Below are 18,552 nucleotides of genomic sequence, written 5' to 3'. Positions count from 1 at the left end.
GGGGGGGGGGGGGGGGTGACATGCCACCTGCTGTCGTGTGCAATTGTGTGTGCGAGGAGTTATTGAAAGCTGGCCGCGTGCCACGGCATCCTTGCCAGGCCACGGCTCAAGGGCTCGGAGCGATTACATAATGCTCTGCAGCAAAGAAAATCCGGACTCCGTCCCCAGCACTTCCCCGGCTTTCGGTTCCTGATTTAGCTCCTTGGCAAAATCTTGGATTTCTTCCTCCCTTCGCCAAAGGGCGAAGCATCCAATGGAGAGGAGCGCCGATGCAGCGCCGGCCAATGCGGGGCGGGCTACTTGGGAGGGAGGCGAGCGTAGAGACGAGAGCGGAGAAAAACATCGAGTCATATGACGGCTGTAAAAGAGAAGCGAGCCGCTGACCTGTGAATTGTTTGGAGAAGGAAGCCCTGCTTTCCCCCCTCTCCCCCACAGCTTATGCATATGCTTCTCGTTACTTAGCCCCGAAATCCTTCTCTCGCCATGAATTATTGATGCAGGGTCGCTAGCATTTCTCCAGGAATTGTTTTCTTTTAACAATGATCCCTCCTGAATTTTTTAAGCCAGCTATTAACTCGGACATCCAAACAAAGTTGCCGGTTTCTGATTTCAGGGTTCAGTTTGTTCTGACCCCCAGGCAAGGGCTGTGGGAGCGGCGGTATTTTTAAGGATGCAGCCCCTGATTTGGCGGCTGCGTGTTGCCGAGTTGGGGCAGGGGTAGGACGGGAATATCGGGGGATTGACACCCTTGTTTCTGATTCTTCGGAGAAACGTCAGCTCAGCAGTGCAGAGGTGAAGCCCTTGCGCCCGTCGCACCTCGGCTGAAGGAGACCCGGGAATCCCTGGGGTTTCAGCTGTGGCTCGTTCCCTCGGCTCCTCCGCGGCGCTCAGCATGCGTGGGGCTGGGCTCCGGCGAGACCGCGGACAGCTAAGCACGGGGTCGAGCGCTCTGCGTAGCGAGATTGGTTCCTCTCGTCCCTGTTCATCGCGGGCGTTTGAACAATTCGTGCATTTGGAGATGCTGCAGGGCCCAAGGGGGCATCTCGAATAAGGGGCCGATCCAGTTCTAGGGGAGAGGCCTTCCACTGATTTGAGCCGGGGTTGGTGTGGCCTGGCTCCACAGGCCCACCGCAGAGCAGCGTCTGCCTGGGCCAGTCCCCTCTGCACCAGCTCAGCAAACCTGGGGGGAGCGGCCAGGTGTGGAAGTGCGTCCTGGGATTTCTGCAGCGCCGGCTACCACAGGCTACCACAGCCTTTGGGGCGATTTTCCAGACAGCTGGCTAGGAGTCTGGGGACGTGTGGCTGTCCTGGTCCCCTTAACACCTTCAGCGTCCAGGCCGTAGGAGGGCTGAGCAGATGACCTTGTCCCAAGCAGCACAACCAGTGCCTGCCCCCTTGGGACCTGCCTTAGCATGGGGCTAGCTGGTCCATGCGAGGTGGATCCTGCAAACGAAGGACGCCTCCTCCTCGCCGTCACCAGCTGTCCCTCCGAAGGCAGGGTGGTGGCCCCTGTAGACCTGGAGCCCATCATGTGGGGAAGAGCTGGGGCTGGGGCTGGGGCAGAGAGGTCTGACTCGGGGAGGCCAGGGACGGCTCTCGGAGCGCCGCCTGCGTGTCTCGGATAGGCCCAGACTTTCCCCTGCGGTGCAGCTTGGGAGGGGGAGCAAACAGACATCAGCCGTCTGTTTCCCCGGCAGCACTTGCCTGCGTACGGTGCAGCACGGCACTGAGCTCTGCAGCAAGCGCACGCGGATAGAGGATCCTCCCGGAGCCTTATGTAACCGGAGGCAGTGATGTCATCGGGAGAGCACGCGGTGAGACGGCTGCGGCAGGCGCTCGCCAGGGGCTGCCGTGGCCCCGTGTGACCGTCCCCCTCTCCCTGCGATCGTTACTCCTACTGTTACTTATGCAGAGGCTCGGGATGCTGCCTTGCCTCACTTCACCTGCCCCGTACCCAGAAGTATCTCCTCCACCCCGGTGAGCTCGGGGACGCTGGATTCCTCGTCGCTGTGCACGGCGTCGCAGGTGGAAGGTCCGCGGCCTGGATCCCAACACTCGCGGGCCCCCATGTCCCTGGGCCGGCTGCCATCAGGAGGAGCAGTCGCTTGCCGAAGGAGTGCAGCAGGCAGGGCGCAGCGGAGGCATGTTTGAAGGCAAGGGCACAAGGGTGCTGTGATCCCTGGGCTCAGGCCAAGGCTAATTTTTGCCCGACGTTTTGGGGAAAAAACGAGACCAAGTTCCCTGTGCTGGGGGAGGTAGCTAGTCATGTTAGCTTTTGCCGGTGGCCCCAGTTAGCCCAGACCAGGGGCTCCAGCCTGCCAAAAGTGGGAGTGCACCCCCAGCTCTTTGCAGATTGAACAAAGGAGCATGTGGGAGCTGGGATGCATCTCCTTTCGATCCTCCAAGCACGTGGCCCCTGGTCCCTAGAGATCTGGGCAGGGTTGTCACGAAGCGGACGGATCCAGACCACCATCCTGCCATGCCTGCGTCGCACAAGCACCTGCACCTCATCCTCTTCCCGGGCGTAGGTGGAAAGAAGTGGGAGAAGGCTGGCTGCGAGAGGAGCAGCAGAGAAATCCCTGCCTCCACCACGCCGAGTATCCATGCCCACGCGCAGTCAAAGCCTCGATGGACCCGTTAGCAGAGGAAGGAGGGGGCTGAGCCAGCTTGCCTCCTGGAAAACGTCTTCATCAAGGAAGATCCCCACTGCCCCAAGTCTACCTGCCCTCCAGCGAGTAACACAGGCTCAGCCCACATCCAGCGCTGGGATCCTCCAGAGTCTGATTCTCCTCCTTCCCTAGGGATCAGCACAAGGAGGAAAGGCGACCCTTTGGTCTTGATCTCGGTTGATTCTCCACTTGGTAAACTGTCTGCTTAGAGCTGGGTCTCCAGATGCAAACTGAGCTCAGTGACATGCATGCAAACCCAGCTGGCTCCTGTTTGCTGCCCGCCCAGGGCTGGGATGTTTCTCAAGTGTAAGAGTTGTCACCTTGCCGTGAAGCACTGAGTAAAAGGACCTGCAGTGATAGGGATGCATCGGTGACCCTGCAGCCTCCCGTTGACCAGGTAGTTGAGCTTTGCTGACCTGCTCCTGCAGCACTGTGCATTAATAACCATGGCTTTGAGTGATATTTAGTCATCTGTCACCGTTTTGCGGCCCCCTTGACATTTTTTGGCTTAATAAGCATTAGTGAACAGCTCAGCTATACCCCACCCCCGGAAACTGGAGCGGTTACAACACCATTCGGGAGCTAAAAGCAGGAGTGGGGCTGGGAAAGAAGGAGAAATGGATACCTCTCGAACACCACTGGAGGGAAGGATGGGCTGGTGGGGATTTGCCCTCATCTACGCACAAAAATGTTGCTGCTTTTCTGTTACTAGTGTAGGCGAAGAGGTACAACCCCCGCAGTGGGGACACGGCTATGCTGGGGAGGGGGGTTGGCCGAACAAGTGTGCCTGTGGGGCAGGGATTAAACCGTGCTGGCACAATCGCCAGTATACGTGCATCTACGCGGGGAGCTGCACTGGGATGACGGTTGCAGTTGAAACGAAGCAGGGTGGATTATGCTGGTACAAAACCTGTCTGCCAGTGAGGCCAGAGATCATCCCATCCAAAAGCGTGTGCCTACTCCTGCGTCGGTGATGGGGCCCTCGGCGGGGTCTCCGGTGACCGGAGCTGCTGCACGGTGTCCCACAAGCCGAGGCTGGCATTGCTGTGGCTGTGGCTGTGGCTTTGTTACGCTGCTCAGCATCGTGACCTGGCTCTTCCTCTGCTGACGGCCCTGGGCGATCTTTTGCCTGATTCGCTGCAGAGAGGGCAGATCTACGATGGCCGTTGAAAAGGCAGATCAAAACACGGTCTTTCCAAGTTTGGGAGGAGCAGGGGTCTCTGACACCGTGGTAATTACCTGGCTCATGTTGGGAGAGGTTGTCTACACTTCCTCCTGACCTAGCCAAAACGCTAGCTCATATTCACAGCGTCTTCCCATGGCTGTACTAGCAGTAAAAATGTGGTCTTCCCCCAAGCCTGGATAGTAAAGGAGGATGCCTAGGGCCTGGTGTGGACTATGCTGGAAACAGGCTTCGCCTCCATGACTCATCCAGAGCCATCCTCTGCTGCGAGTCTTAAGGGATAGCCTCTGCTTTCTCTTGCAAATGGGCCTGGAAGTGGCTGTCATTTGTTGCTGTTGCATTTTTGTATGGTAATATGTCCTAAAGCCCCCAAGCTGAGATGCAGGCTGCATTGCGCTAGGGGCTGTGTGTACAAATCGGCCTGAGCTTAGAGCTAGATCCTATTAGGCACCCAAGTGTGATTCTGCTGCTCCTCGCTGTGCGGGGTGACTTGGTCTCGAGGCTGGGAAGCTGGCACGCTGTGCAAGTGGGTATGTTTAGCGGTTCTTCAGGGACCTGGGCAGGGCGGGGTAGGATTGCTCTTGAGCACTTATTAGGTGAAGCAGGACCTTGTCCTTGCATAACAGACGGGAAATGTCACTGTCCCAGTGGGACAGGCCTTGAGACTCCGGCTCGTCTTCGCTGCTGGCAGTCTGGTTCTAGCACGGCCTGCGCCAGAAGTCCTCGGGCCTGGGAGAACAGGGAGTGAATCTCAAGCTGGCCCAGCATGGGGCAGGGGCTGATGCTCGAGTGGGTGCTCCAGTGAGGACACGACCGTGCTGTGCTGCAAATGCTGCCACTCTGCTGGCTTGCAGCGTTCGAGCAAAGCTGGCATGAGCTGATGCTGCGGTGGGGACAAAGCTCCAGGGCCTGCCCCAGCCCATGCTGGATGTCTGCGGCAGGGCAGAGGATTGATATATATATAATATTTTTTTTTTTTTTTTTTTTTTTGGTCTCTTCAGAGTCCCCAGCCAGAGCGCTGACCAGGAAACCTTCCTGGGGACACGGCGAGAACCCTCTGCTCTGAGCTGGCCTGGCTGCAAGGGGCAGCAGAAATGCTGGGAAGCTCCCGAGGAGCCCAGTCCCTGGTCACTGCCCAGACTCCTGAGTGGTGAATCGAACCACAGCCTAGCTCCCGACTGGGAGCCTGGTGTGGGCATCCCCACGACGTACTGGTCCAGTGCCCGTTGCCAGGCAGGCCCGGGGAGCTGTTGACCTGCGTGAAACAGTGGTCCATGCGGCTGGCTTCCAAAGGAGCAAAAGCCCCTCATCAACAGCGTGGGTTAAATGTCGGCGGATCTCAGCCTGGGAAACAGCTGAGGGGGTGAGACGTGCGCGCTCATCAGTTGAGATGGTTTTGACTTCTTTCAAAACGCCGTTTCTGAACGTTGGCTGAAACACGCAGGTCCCCCCGCAGCAGCCCTGCTTGCCAAGGCTTAGCCCCGAGGCAGTGCGCGCCGCCGAGTGATGGGCCGCTTGTAAGAGGCTTCGTAACGGAGACCCTGCCGACCCCAGCGCTGCTGGTGGGTGCCGCTTCTCCCCTGACAGTTCATCAGCAGAACCCCTGACCCTTCCCCCCACTTAATCATCCTTGCCTGTCACCGACATAATTGCGTGATTACCAGTCCCTCTCCCCCACCCCTTTCAGCCCCCGCACAATAGTGAATCTCGGCTACAAAATGGAAATGAACCATCCAACTAATTTCCGCCCCCCTCCCCTCCTTGCATTCAGCCAGATTGACCATAGCCAGTCTCTTTGTGCATGTGAACAGGGCCAGGGTGGGCTTTCAAGGCTGGAATAACTTGAGTGTGAGCGGATCGGCTGATGTCATTGTGTTATTGATTCAGGATTGCAAGTTCAGCCATAAATCATTAATGGAGGGGCTGGAAAAAAAAATACTTTTATTGTTTTCCAGAAATCTCCTGACTCTCGAATGCAGGCTACAGAGGTTGGGGGTGGGGGCGCAGGGTGGATGCTTGGGGATCTCTGTCTGGATCGTTCGCTTTGTTTCAGACGACGGTAAGCAGCGCAGTGGTGTTATGCAGTGATAGTCTGGAGTGCAGTGGACCCAGTGATGCTGAATCGCCAGGGAGCTCTCACTGGGAGGGTTTTTGCGAAGGTAGGAACAGCTAGGCAGAGGGTCCAGGGCTGTGTTGCTCCTACTTAGAAAACTTGCACCAACAGGCAGATCTCAAGTGGAGGGATAAGAAAACACAGTCCTGTCTTTATTGGGCACTTGGAGATCGTGAGTGGTGTGGGCACAGGCCCATTAGCAGGACTGACGTCTGACACCCACATTGGGCTGACGGTCTCGCTGCTGTCCATTAGGCTTTCTGATCTGGCTAGAAAAAAACGAGAGATGGGGAGCAAACGTGCTGTAGCGATCCACACGTATTACAACACTGGCTTTTCCCTAACTGCTAATGTGCCAAAGGGAGGGCACAGACCAAGTGCAGATGCTTCCTCAGCCTGGTGAAGGGTGTTTGTACCCACATGCTTGCAAAGAAGAATTTTTCCAACTATTTGAGTTGGTCTAATAAAAGATACTGGATTTACCCAAAGATCCTTGCCACCTTGGCATTGGACACTTGCAGGCACTTTGATCTAGGGCTCTGCCCATTCGAGCGGTGAACTGAAGGGGTTGCTCAGAGCACTGCCCCTTCCTAGAGCGCGTCCAGCTGAGAGAGATTATCAGAACAGAGGGCAAGAAATAACTGGTGCTGCCGAGCACCTGGCACATGCAGTATCAATGTTTCAGTGACTCGGTGCAAGGCTGTTGCAGGACCCCGCTGGAAACGGGGATGCACGTAGAAGGAAGCGTCTGGGGAAGCTGGAGGGAAGAGGGTGAGTCTCTGTCCCCATGTAGCCATGCTGCGCTAACCCCTGTCTCTCCCCCCGCAGGCGAGCTCACCTCCGCCTGTGTTTAGAGCGCTTAAAAGTTCTGATACCACTAGGACCAGACTGCACCCGGCACACGACGCTTGGGCTGCTGAACAAAGCCAAAGCACATATCAAGGTAAGCCTCGCCTGCTCGAGATGCCTTTCGTCTCGGCCGGTTCCAACGGCGCATCCCTCAGTTGCTCCCCGCCCAGAGGTAAATCCAAGCCCACGGAGACAAATGTCTTCCAAATGCATCGCTCCCTCAGCTAATCATCCATCATTATTACCATGCCGATTGCTGGGAGAGTCTATAATAAACTGTTCTACGGCAGTGACTGATTGCAAGAGCAGGGGTCTCGTCCTGTGTTGTGATCAGTGGCTGACAGCGGCAGGTCTTTAAGGAGAAACCTGTCTGGTGCGATGGAGTGAGTGCTGTTTGATGAGGAAATGTCGCTTTTTCTGGTACCGGGATGGTTCCCGCTGCAGGAAAGTTAGTGTAGAGCCCTAGACTAGCACAGGGTTGGCAGTTTGGACATCTGGTTTTCAGTCCGTTGGGACTTTGTACGGTTTCCTCTGAGGTCACTTCTAGCACAGAGGGGGAAAAAAAAGTCTGGCTTGCACAGATCAGGACTCTGCCCAGGTTCTTTGTTACTGCTCAGGATGGCTGAGGAAGGGAGCCCTGCTTCAGGGGTGGCTTGAGCCTGAAATGACTCCCTTCTTAAGCAATGTGCTGGCCACGAGGACCGCTGCCCTGGAGTTCCCAGCCCGGGTTGAAGGAGTCTGCAGTAGGTTATATAAATCAGAAATTGTATGGAAAATGCTTCTTAGCGTTACTTATCGTGCCAAGCAAGCAACGTGGACAACTCCCTGGGTTAATGTGTTTGTGGTCTGGGCTCGTTACCAGTGCTGAATCTGTCTGATTAAGGGACTTGAGGTCCCCCTGGCGGACAGACTCAGTGGTGCACGCGGTATGTGCATTGTATATTCAGAAAAAGCTTGAGTGAAAAATCTTCTGCACTGTAGATTGCCGTGCATGCACCCCAACACACCCAGGGCTCCCCTTTCTACAAATCTGTAGGCCTTGGCAGGGTTGTAAATTGATAAAGATGAGAAGAGTCATGGTTATTAGTAGTGAAAGCAAAGCAGTCTGGTCTGGTGTGGTCTGAGAGCATAAATCCTTTCAGAACAAGGTCCAGAGCAGGGTGCGCAGCTGTGCTTTGGAGGGAGGAATTCCAGCAGTAATCTCCTTTTGTATTTTATCACGTCAGAAACTTGAAGAGGCCGAAAGGAGAAGCCAACACCAGCTCGAGAACCTGGAACGAGAACAAAGATTCCTGAAGAGACGACTGGAGCAGCTACAAGGGTCTCAGGAGATAGAGCGAATACGAATGGACAGCATCGGCTCAACCATTTCCTCCGATCGCTCAGATTCGGAGCGAGGTGCGTACTTACCTGGGGGACGGCTGGGGACGAGGACAGGAGGCTCTGGGGACGTGGTGAGAAGGGCGCTGGAGCTCTGTCATGCACCACTCCCCCCCACCACTGCTGCTTTGTTTCTGCCCCAACTAGCAGCTGTCTCACCAAGGATGCACCTTGTTTGCCAGTCTTGCTTAAGAGGGAAGTGCCATGATGGCAGCCCCGGGACGTTCTGTGTTGCTGCCACCCCCCTGCACGTATCCGAGCTGTTAAGGCAGAATGGGAGAGCACTAGTAACAGTCTGGGATGCCAAGCTGGATAATGCACACGCTGGCTAGACGGTGAAAACAGGAGTGTGCGCTCTGGCCTCTTGGCAACGCGGAGGGCAGGATGGGACGAGAGGGATGGTTTCTGAAACTGGGGGCAGATCTTGGGCTGCTTCCTCTTTTTTTATTCTACAGTACACTCTTATCCTCCCAGTCCTTTCTGCTGGGTGATTCCTGTAGAGGACTTGAGGATGAGCTCTCCCTTTCAGGGGTGAAAGATGTTCGGTCTTCTGCCGTGCTTTTTCTTCCTTTCGACAGAGTTGAGGGCTGGGATTTGGTAGGTTGCAATAGAACCAAACAGAGCCACTTCCTTGGTGTCCCATGTTAAAGTCCTGTTGGCTCTCTAGCTGTCCATTAAGTCCTGCTCGCAGGGAAAAAAAGGAGGTAGAGAAGACTTGTGTGTGGTTGTTAAAATTGAGGAGCGTTCCCTTGCAGTTCCTCTGCCCCTGTCCATATATCACAAAGAAACAACCAGAGGCACTCAAGCTGCTCAAATATTTATTGGCACTCTGGGAGCTGAAGCATTTTACAAGGTTTTTGTTTTAAGGTGAGTAGATAAAATGTATTCAAAGCACACAAATGGCTGGGCAGCCCAGCCCCAGCCCTGAGGGGGCTCAGTCATTTTGAAAATAGGACTAAGACTTTAAAGTCAGTCACATGCCTGTGAAAGTATTAGCTTATCTCCCCATGGAAACACTTTTTCTCATGCTGGGTAGGGACCTGTCTAGCCTCTTTACTTGCGTGTCCCAACAAGGCATTGTCCTGTTTGTGCTGTAGGGTACCCAAAGGTCCCGTGTCATCTACTGTTGTACAGCCACCCAGACACGGGCAGCTCTGCTCTGCAAGAGGCTGACACCAGCCTGCCGTGCTGGCAATAAATGCAATGCAAGCTGTGGCCACTTGTCCTGACCTGCATAACCAGCGTGGCTGCTCCATGCAGCGTGATGGAGGCAGGATGAGTCAAACCCACACCAGCGGGCTGCCTGCCATGGCAGTGGTTGGCACAAGCTTCCTATGCATGCCCAGGGAGCAGGGCCTCTAAGCAACTAGTAAACACTAATCCTGTCTCCACCAAGGTCTTCAGCCTGGGAGTGCTGGGTCAGCTCCCCCTGGGAGGGTTGAAGAGTCCCTGCGAACACCATGAGGCAGTAACTTCTCTGCTGCCTCATCTCCAGGAGATTGTTACTGCATGGCCCTTACCATATACACAGGAAGCATGTCCCCTGAGTCCTGGCCAATATGTAGATTGGAAGGAACAGTTGCCTGCACCGGCTAATCTGCATGCGTCTGTTGTTTTTCTTGCAGAAGAGATTGAAGTGGACGTCGAAAGCACAGAGTTCTCCCATGGAGAAGTGGACAATATCAGCACAACCAGCATCAGTGACATTGATGATCACAGCAGCTTGCAGAGCATGGGCAGTGACGAGGGTTACTCCAGCGCCAGTGTCAAACTGTCATTCACTTCCTAAAACAAAAACAGGACTCCAGTCTAGTGCAGATCACTTCCCTGGGGCAATCTGAATTCCGACTGGGTCCTCCTAGCTGGCAGTATCCTCTTTCAGAAATGACGTGTCAACAGTGAGATCTGTAAACACGGTCCCTTGGGTGATGGGTGCCTCCGTAGCAGCCCATCTACACTCATTTGGCTGTGTTGCAAAATCTCAATTTCCACTGGTAAGAGGTTGGGCTGAATCCTAGTTCTTCAGACGCTGGGGACATTCGTTTCAGTGGGGCTGGGATTTGGACTTCAATGACGAGTGACCTTGCTTTGACTTTTATTTATTTGAAAGAGGATACTGGCAGTTCAGCCCCTTCTCTCCCTCTCTCTCCCCCTCCCTGCCCTTTCCTCCTCTCCTCCCCCTCCTTTCTGTCATGAGATCTAGGAACGACCCAATTTTCCTCCAATGTATTCAGATTGAGCACCTTGGTTAAGACCCTTCTAAAACGTTTGTGGGCCCAAAAGGACGCTCTCCTCCTAGCCGATCCCAGTCGAGCATTTTTAGACCACAGCAGGAAGTCGCAGCATCTCTGCTTCTGAAGGCTGATCATGTAGCTTGTGAATAATAATGAGGAACCCAATTCATGCCCAGGGAGAGGGAGGCAGCAGTGAAGTACGTTCACAAGAGATCACCGTTCAGCCCAGCTTTTTATTGGACGCCGTTTAAAGCAAGTACCTCTACCGCATTGCTAGCACTAAGGTACTACAGCTAATCTACCAGCACACAGTGGGCTGCTTTGTGGAGTCAGGCTGTGACCCTACCAGCAGTATTCCCCTGTAGACACGTACACACACACACGTACACACACACACACACACACACACACACGTACACACACACACGTACACAATCGAGGACAGAAAGATATCAGCACATAAGACATGATTGTGCCGGAAAGTCATGTCCAGATACTGAGCCACTATGACCTTTTTATTTAAAGATTTTTTGATAAACATTTGTAAATGTGTTGGGAGAAGAAGAAAAACACGCACCAAATGTGACATGTCTTTTTAGAGCTTGTCCATTTGAAACCTTTGGTGTCTTTCTTTTTATAACGAATTAACACGACTGGAGGAAGTATCTGTGTGGTGAAGCACTTGACCCCGGGAAACCTGAAGATGCTCTTTGCCATGCACGAGATGAACCATGTCTGTGCTAGCTGGGAAAGGTTGGGTTGGCTGGTTTGGTTTAGTTTGGATTCCTTTTTTTAGAGTCATTCCCCTTTCGCAGACCTGATTCTTTACAGTAGTTCAGTCCAGTAGTTAACATAGTCGAGCACAGCACTTCTGTTAACGTAACGTTTTACCTACACAGTCCCCTCACAAGGGCAGCCTCCATCCTACCTGTGCAGATGCTGTTGCTGTCAAGAGCTAATGTATTGAATCTTTTATACTTTTCTTTGAGGCGAGATTTCTAACCTGCACTTTGAGGGCTTTGCTTGCTTTTCTTTTTGTCTTTTTAATGGCTTCATTTTGTTTTCCAAGTTAAAAACCTTCCCCTATAGACCTCACCTCATTGTTTGAAACTTTGTATACCTTGAAGTAATTTAACTTTCCCTCGTTACTAAGGAAAAAAAAAAGAAAGAAAAGAGGAAAAAAATGCTTTATAAGATTCATAACTTATTGCTGATTTGAATGGGTTGTTAATTTCAGTCCTGTAGATTTTATTTTATTGTTTTTAGGTAGGGATGGGCAAAAAAGTAAAATAAAAAAAAAATAAAGACAACATTATTTAGCGGTGCAGTGGAATTGTGTCTAAATGTTAGCCTATGTCCCCCCACTAAAGTAGCACTTTAATGCCATTAAACATTTCTGTATCTGAAATGCATTGTGTTCCTCCATCTTGGTCACTTGTGTGGTTTTTAGCATACTTTCTTGTCTTTTTATCTTGTGCCTGGAAAAAGTTTGTTGCCCTTTTTGATCTTGTGAGAAGATCCTGAATGAGTCTGATGTAGATTTTGTCCTAAGTTCTGGTGTACCCCATGTAGTTACGCCTTCCTATGTTACTGATTCCTGTGCCCTCTCCCCCAAGATGCAATATCATACTATGCGAGGCACAAGACCCATCTTAATAGAGCAGCAGAATAATCTTTATCTGGCTTTGAACTATTTCTGGATTTTTACGTCTTTTGGCTATTAAAATCTGGGTCAGACTGTGCTCTAAAATATGCTTACACCTGTGCATGTGTAATACGGTGACTTTAATGCATGTGAACATGTTTTCCTCTAGTGGGTGACCCAGCAGGAACAGGAAGATGCCAGTTGCCGGTATTGTAGTGATTCCTTAGCTCAGCTGATAGAGATTTGGGCTTTGTACTGAACACCACTGCTAGCAATGGTAGAGCCATTAAATAATGCAGCTGCAGCGTTTCACCCAGGTTTAAACTGTACGCATCTGATTTTAGTTAGACTATAAAGATGCAGCTCTACCCTGCCTTCTGCCTTACACATGCTTGCCAGTGTAGGTCAGGAGTAAGAACGAAGATACTGAGTAATGGCAGAAAGATCCCATACAGGGACAAGGATTGGCTTAGGCCCAGTGATTACCAGTTTGGCCCTGTTAAGATTGTCAACAGCAGGAAGGTCTTTGACACTGTTCATCTGGGTGCTGTTTGCTGCCATTTTGTGACCCTTTCCCACGGCAAGAAATCATGAGATGACTTCATCTGCCACAAGGCCTGATTCTTCAGGCACACACAGCTCCAGCTGAAGTCACTGGGCATGTCTATGTGTACATTTAGGCGTGCCTAAATTTAATGCACATTAGCTTAATGTGCGTTAAGGGGATTTTAGGCTCATGTCTACATGTGCACACGTTAAAGCACATGGGTGCCGTGTGCATGGCCTGATGTGGGACTAAAGTTAGTCCCACGTCAGTCCATACACAGCATTAATGTGCCTTAACGCGTCTACATGTGCATTAATGCACTTTAGCTATTTGCACCTAGATCTGATACCTGCTTTACAGGTATCGAATTTGGGTACGAATAGCTGAAAATCACCATTTTAAGGCGCGTGTGTAGATGCACACCCTTAATACGTCTTAAACTGGCACGTGTAGACGCGCCAACTGGGATCTCCTGGGGTTCAGCTCCTTCAAAAACCACTCCCATGGTTCATGCAAGCTAACGTGATCTGTCTGGCTCAGGCAGCCTCATCCTCTATGATTCCTCCTTTTTGGCTAACTTTGGGAACAAAAACAAACGTGATGATAAAAAGTTTGCCTGGAGAAAAAAAATCAATTGAGGAAAATAAAAGCTAGAGACTGTGGGGGAAGAAAAAGTGCCAGCTTATTAAGGAAGGAAATCAGCATTTTCTCTCCTGGCTAACAAGGCTACTTGGTCCATGTCTGTGTGTGTTGAAGGGAAAATGGCTCGAGGCGCCAGGACAGCAGCCCACGTTCCGTGCCTTTGTGGTCAGTGTGTATCATCAGCTGCCATCTTTCAAACTGCAGCCAAGAGGTTTGAAACATCTGGGGATCCAAGTACTCTACAACAAGTTTTAAGGGAGGAAATGTTGGACCACTTCCTAGTTCCCAACTGTCCCAGGGACTCGGTCAGCAAAGCAGCAAGCATTAGCATTCAGGTAGGAATGGCCTTTAATGGCCAACAGGCTGCTTCCACAAGCCTTTGTATTGGTAGTTAAAGACCAATGGTTGGTTGCTGACTGGTGGCCGGGTCGGTACTAGGAGCTCCCTGGTTCCTCTCGCTTCCGGGCACCAGCGGAAGATTCTCTGGTGAGAGACGTTCCCACACCTGAAACAAGCCGCCGGCAGGATAAGTCAAGCCCACGCTGGTGGGCTTCCTGCCATGGCAGTAGTTGGCATTGCTATATTTACTGGTATAATAACCCTGTTGCTAGCCCAGGTCTTTCTAGTAAAATAACCTAACATTTGTGTGATGACATTTGTCTAAAGCTGATGCCCTTGTGGCCTGGCTATTGAAACAGAGTTCAGTAAGTCGAGGTCGTTTCTGGGGTGTAGGCACGTCTTGATGGTTTCCCCTCTCTCTCTTCCCCAGTTTCCCTTCATTTTGGGAATGAGAGCTGCAGCAGCACAGGAAGCAGTTTCCTGCTCTCCCAAAAGAGAGAGGCCAGAGGATGTTCTGGATGGGGCGGTGCTGAAGGATCTGTAGTTTTGACAGGTCTGTTGACCTAGATCAGCGGTTCCCAAACTCTGACAGATTGCACACCGCCCATTTAAAATGATGCAACCTTAAGTACCACCGGCAAATTTTTGTCATATAAAGTAATTATAATAAACCTGTTGACATGTACCATTGAAGGGTGGTCTGTAGACCACTGGTGGTACCCGTACCATGGGTTGGGAACTGCTGACCTAGATGGATCATTCCAGGTTGAAAACAGAAAACCCACCCTTCAGCGAAGCCCTGTTAATTTTGTCTGAACTGTGAGCCTTCACCTCCAAGTACTTCCCAGGCATGGAGACCAACCCATTCACCTGGGAGTTGCAGAGCTAAGACTGAGAAGGGCAAGCTCTGTAGTTTGGGGCTTGGGTGGTTTTGGAGCGTGCCACTCTTAGGCATGGTCTGCATCAATGATGTTCTCTCCACAAATATCCAGGAGACTCTGGCACCTTGTCAAGCACAAGCTTAATTTACAGAAGAAGGTCCTTTCCTTGCTGGAGCTTCTGCTAAGGTGACCACGGATGCATGTTGTGGTAGAGTTGGAAGGTTGTTGTAGGTGCGATGGTCCAGGGAATGTCCAAGAGGCAAGGGTTTTTTGTGATCAGCAATTATTGGACTGTACAATCATGCCTGAAAGCTTGCCCAACAGCTCTCCCAACTATACAGCTGGTCCAGTACAAGGTAGCACCAAAATCCTTGCCTCGTTATACAGGTCTACATCAGAGATGCAACTAGAGATTAAGGGTTTTGGCCAGGAAGATGCATGAAGTAATCTGGAAATTGGAGAATCTGAATTACTTTGAGACGAGCGGTAAAGTCCGCTGGGCTTGCTAAGTTTTAGATGAACTCTCTCTAAACTGAGTAGGCAGAGGCAAACACAGCTACAGTTGCCCCTTGAAGAATGACTGACTTCAAAACCTCCTGTACTTTCCATGCACTATTAAGCTTATGTGTATCTGGATGTGGCTGTATCATTGCTTCGTATGTGGATGCACAACTGTTGCCTTGAGGAAGGCGGTGACCAGGAAGTCTTCATGTAGATTGGGAGCTGTGCAGTTGGCTGGTTCTGGGAAGTTGGATACAAGTTGGTTGGTTACATCCAAAGAAGTGCCCTCCTTTCTGCCCAAATGGAGCTCAGTGAAAGGGCAGCTGTTAACTGAAGATGTACCTTATCTACAGGCCTTCTGATACTATACTAATAACCTAGTCTTCTATCAACCCTGTAAAAGACAGCATGTTTCTCTCTTGTAAGGCCTCACAAATTAAGCAACTACCTTAGGTGGAAGTGATCAGCAATTTTTTAGCCAATCTCCTTTTATTCCTAGCCCAACTAGCTGCAAGTTCAGCTTTTGGCCTACCAGCATAAGACAGACTGCATTGTCTATAGATGAGCTTGGCTTAACCCAGATATTCTTGTCACATGGTATGCACTTTCCAGCTCTCCCAAAATGGATGAGACTTGATCCTTGTTCAAATTTGTTTCCTAAATAAAGCAGCTTTGGGGTTTATTATCAAGTTTGTAGCACCCAGCCTCCACAGCAAGCACGAAATCCGTCCTCTTCTGTTTACAAGAACGAGGTGACTTTTTTTTCTTGCAAAATACATGGTGTTTCTTCTTTATCGCCCTGCCTGTGTGGTCCACACACATGTATTGCTTCCCCATAAGCTCATCATGACAAGCTTTTCCTCCATAAATTAGGTCTGTAATGGGTCCTTTTGCTACAGAGAAACCCATTAGAAAGGCCATCCTGCATTTTCTTGCTTTTGACATCGGTGTGTTATAGCGTGTCATCTCGTGTCTGCAAATGAGGTGGAGACGGCTGTCTGGCTGCATTTGTCATGGTTATCGTTTGGCAAGCTGTCACTTGAAGGTCATTGGGAAGTCCGTTCCGTTAGAGGCATGTCACTGATGGACAATGGCCTTGAATTGTTTTGCCTTGCGGGATCCATAGGTCAGTTTAAAAAAAAAAAGGGCATGGGGGGAGGGTATCTATACTTTTTGGTTACCAAATTGTTCATAGGCCCTCGCATGCAGGAGAATCCAGCTCTCTTCTTGTTTGCCATGCTCTGCTTCCAAGCTCCCACTCCCTGCTGATGTCTGCTCTGTCTTTTGTCCTCAGTTGCTCTCATTGGAGGTTGACCGCAATTTGCTTTGCCTTGCTCCACCTGGGATGAAATCCTGACCACACGGAAAGCAATGCCTGAGATCAGGATCTTACCCCAGTGGCTGGGATGGAAAGGAGCCACTATGACGATAAAGATTTGCTGTAGCACTGACCCACTCCCCTTGCCTCTTGGAAAAATAGGAAAAATGAGCAAGATGTTCCTGCTGATGGACTCCTGGTCTGCCCTTTGCTATTTCCAGTTGGGAGTTTCTGTTATTGAGTCAGTGAGCTCTTCCTTTTGCTGTCAAGTGCAGGTGATGGAGGCCAGTTAAAAGGGCTCCTTATTAATTTAATGGGGACCATACAATGTCAGTGGAATAGTTCATGAATATCATAGTATCCTATCACATATGGAGTCTTGTTCCATACCATGACCACGGTGGTTTATAGTAAGATCACAGGCATGTCACTGACGCATTTGGACTTTGTTAAATCGCTTTTGTTTCTGCTTCCTGTAAAATATGGATAGCTCTAGACACTGCAGCTGTGTTATGAGGATCGCTTTAATGTTTCTGAAGTGCATTGACCATATGAAACGCTCCAGGAAGGCTAAATGTTGCATTAGGCTGCCCAGCTAGTTGAGGCTGTTGATTTGAGCACATTTCTAGGAACGTTAAAGTCCCTATGGAGAAATCTGGCTATGATGCTATGGCTTCACAAAGTGTATTCAGATGCATTTGAAACCCAATGGATCCTGGTTTAAAAAAAAAAAAACCGTAATGAAACCTGAGTTATGAGAACTGTCGAACCAGGAGTTCACACTCTAGCTCTGATTTCTGGATGTGCTCGTGGCTTGGCGGTTTCAGTGTGGTGGTGGTATATGGTGGAGTCTCTCATCTTCTTGACCTGAATCCTGAGTTTGAAGTACCAATATTTTTGGGGTTGTATCTTTTATTGGACCAAATGCATGGCTGCAAGAGGCTTAACAGATGCCTCTCAGCACAACGGAGCAAGCAAGGCCCCCTGAACAAAGTAGTTGAAGAAATATGTTAAGAGCAATCAGATTTCACGTTTGCCTTTGCTCTGCATTTGATGACTCTGCTTGCCATGAAAAGAAAGAGTAGTGAGACCAGAACCGTACTTCTTATAAATCAAGGGACCAAATTCACCCCTCGGTAACGCAACATTGAATTAATCACAGCTAACTCAGCTCTGCTGTGTTGCTGCTCTTCTAGGGGAATACAGGTGGACCATCCTATTAATGAAAGCAGATCATTGTAGTCATGGTTTTGGGCTCCACACAGTTGCAATAGGTAATGAAGTGCTATTAGTGGTATATGCTACTAGTTTTCTAGCAAGCAACTGCTGGTCTTGCTATGGTAATTTTTAGAAACTGATTTCCATGTGCTTTTTTTCAAAACATGTGTAACTTTTTGAAGTTTCCTTCCTTTGCTGAAAGTTTCCAGACTTGATCCCTTCCTCTAAGTGGTTCAGTGGGCAGTTTTTCTTTGGGTTTTTCCGGTTTTTAATGAGACTAAGGAGGGAAACATCTTCTGCTCTTCTGGAACAATGTGGGAAGCAAAAATACTGCAGCAGTTGCCTTTTAAAAAGCCACATTTTGAATTTTCATTTTTACAACAGGCCTAAAGCAATGAGTTTGAAAACTGGCATAGACCATTTTCACTGAGGAATAGCATCACCTTTGAGTCTGAGGAGGGAGGAGAGATTTTTTGAATAGCATCTCTGAAAAATCATTTCCAGGCATCTGCCGTCAACATCTGTTTTATTGGAGCTTTGCATCTCCTATGATAAACTGCACATTCTCCCTGCCTGCCCTCACCAAGTGATCCCAGTAAGGTAGGTTAAATACTGGGCTTCAGCAGATAGCCTCCCCTTTTATAATGTGAAATAGTGTCAGTGATATGTTCTTTGCCTATTAAGCAGCCTCTACATCTTGTCTGCAGGGGTTTTGACTTTTAGATATGTTTAAAGTAAGAAACATTGCTTACTCAGATATCCTGTTTACAGCATGCTAGATATCAATGCATACAATTTAGCATTGTGCTACGAACTCATACCAAAAACATTTAATTTGTACACTTGAGTCAAAGTAACTGAGAGCTCTCAAAAAAAAAAAAAAAAAAAAAAAACCCCAAAAAGAAAAAGCAGATTGCAGAGGTATGTCAAGAGCAACACCAGCTCCAAGTACTCTCATCATTTTAACATGACTTACTTGAAAAGAAGTCCCTGTTGTCCCTCATGTAGTTTGTCAGCGACCAAGACGCACACA

The 18,552-nt window shown here is 50.2% G+C and overlaps 1 protein-coding gene across 1 annotated transcript in view; it reads left to right on the top strand.

The window, feature by feature from the left end:
* The window catches only part of MXI1 (MAX interactor 1, dimerization protein), a 52,231-nt gene extending 40,395 nt beyond the window's left edge, over positions 1-11,836 (top strand). Inside the window, exons 4-6 of the mRNA XM_019556071.1 lie at positions 6,794-6,908; positions 8,041-8,212; positions 9,820-11,836. Coding sequence (XP_019411616.1) covers positions 6,794-6,908; positions 8,041-8,212; positions 9,820-9,983 — 451 coding nt within the window. The 3' untranslated portion in view covers positions 9,984-11,836. The remainder of the gene's footprint in view (positions 1-6,793; positions 6,909-8,040; positions 8,213-9,819) is intronic.
* The last annotated feature ends 6,716 nt before the right edge of the window (positions 11,837-18,552 follow it).

This window comes from Crocodylus porosus, unplaced genomic scaffold (assembly GCF_001723895.1).
Source record: "Crocodylus porosus isolate Cpor-Errol unplaced genomic scaffold, CroPor_comp1, whole genome shotgun sequence".
In the NCBI taxonomy this organism is placed as follows: Eukaryota; Metazoa; Chordata; order Crocodylia; family Crocodylidae; genus Crocodylus; species Crocodylus porosus.
This window is presented reverse-complemented; position numbering and strand designations above follow the sequence as displayed.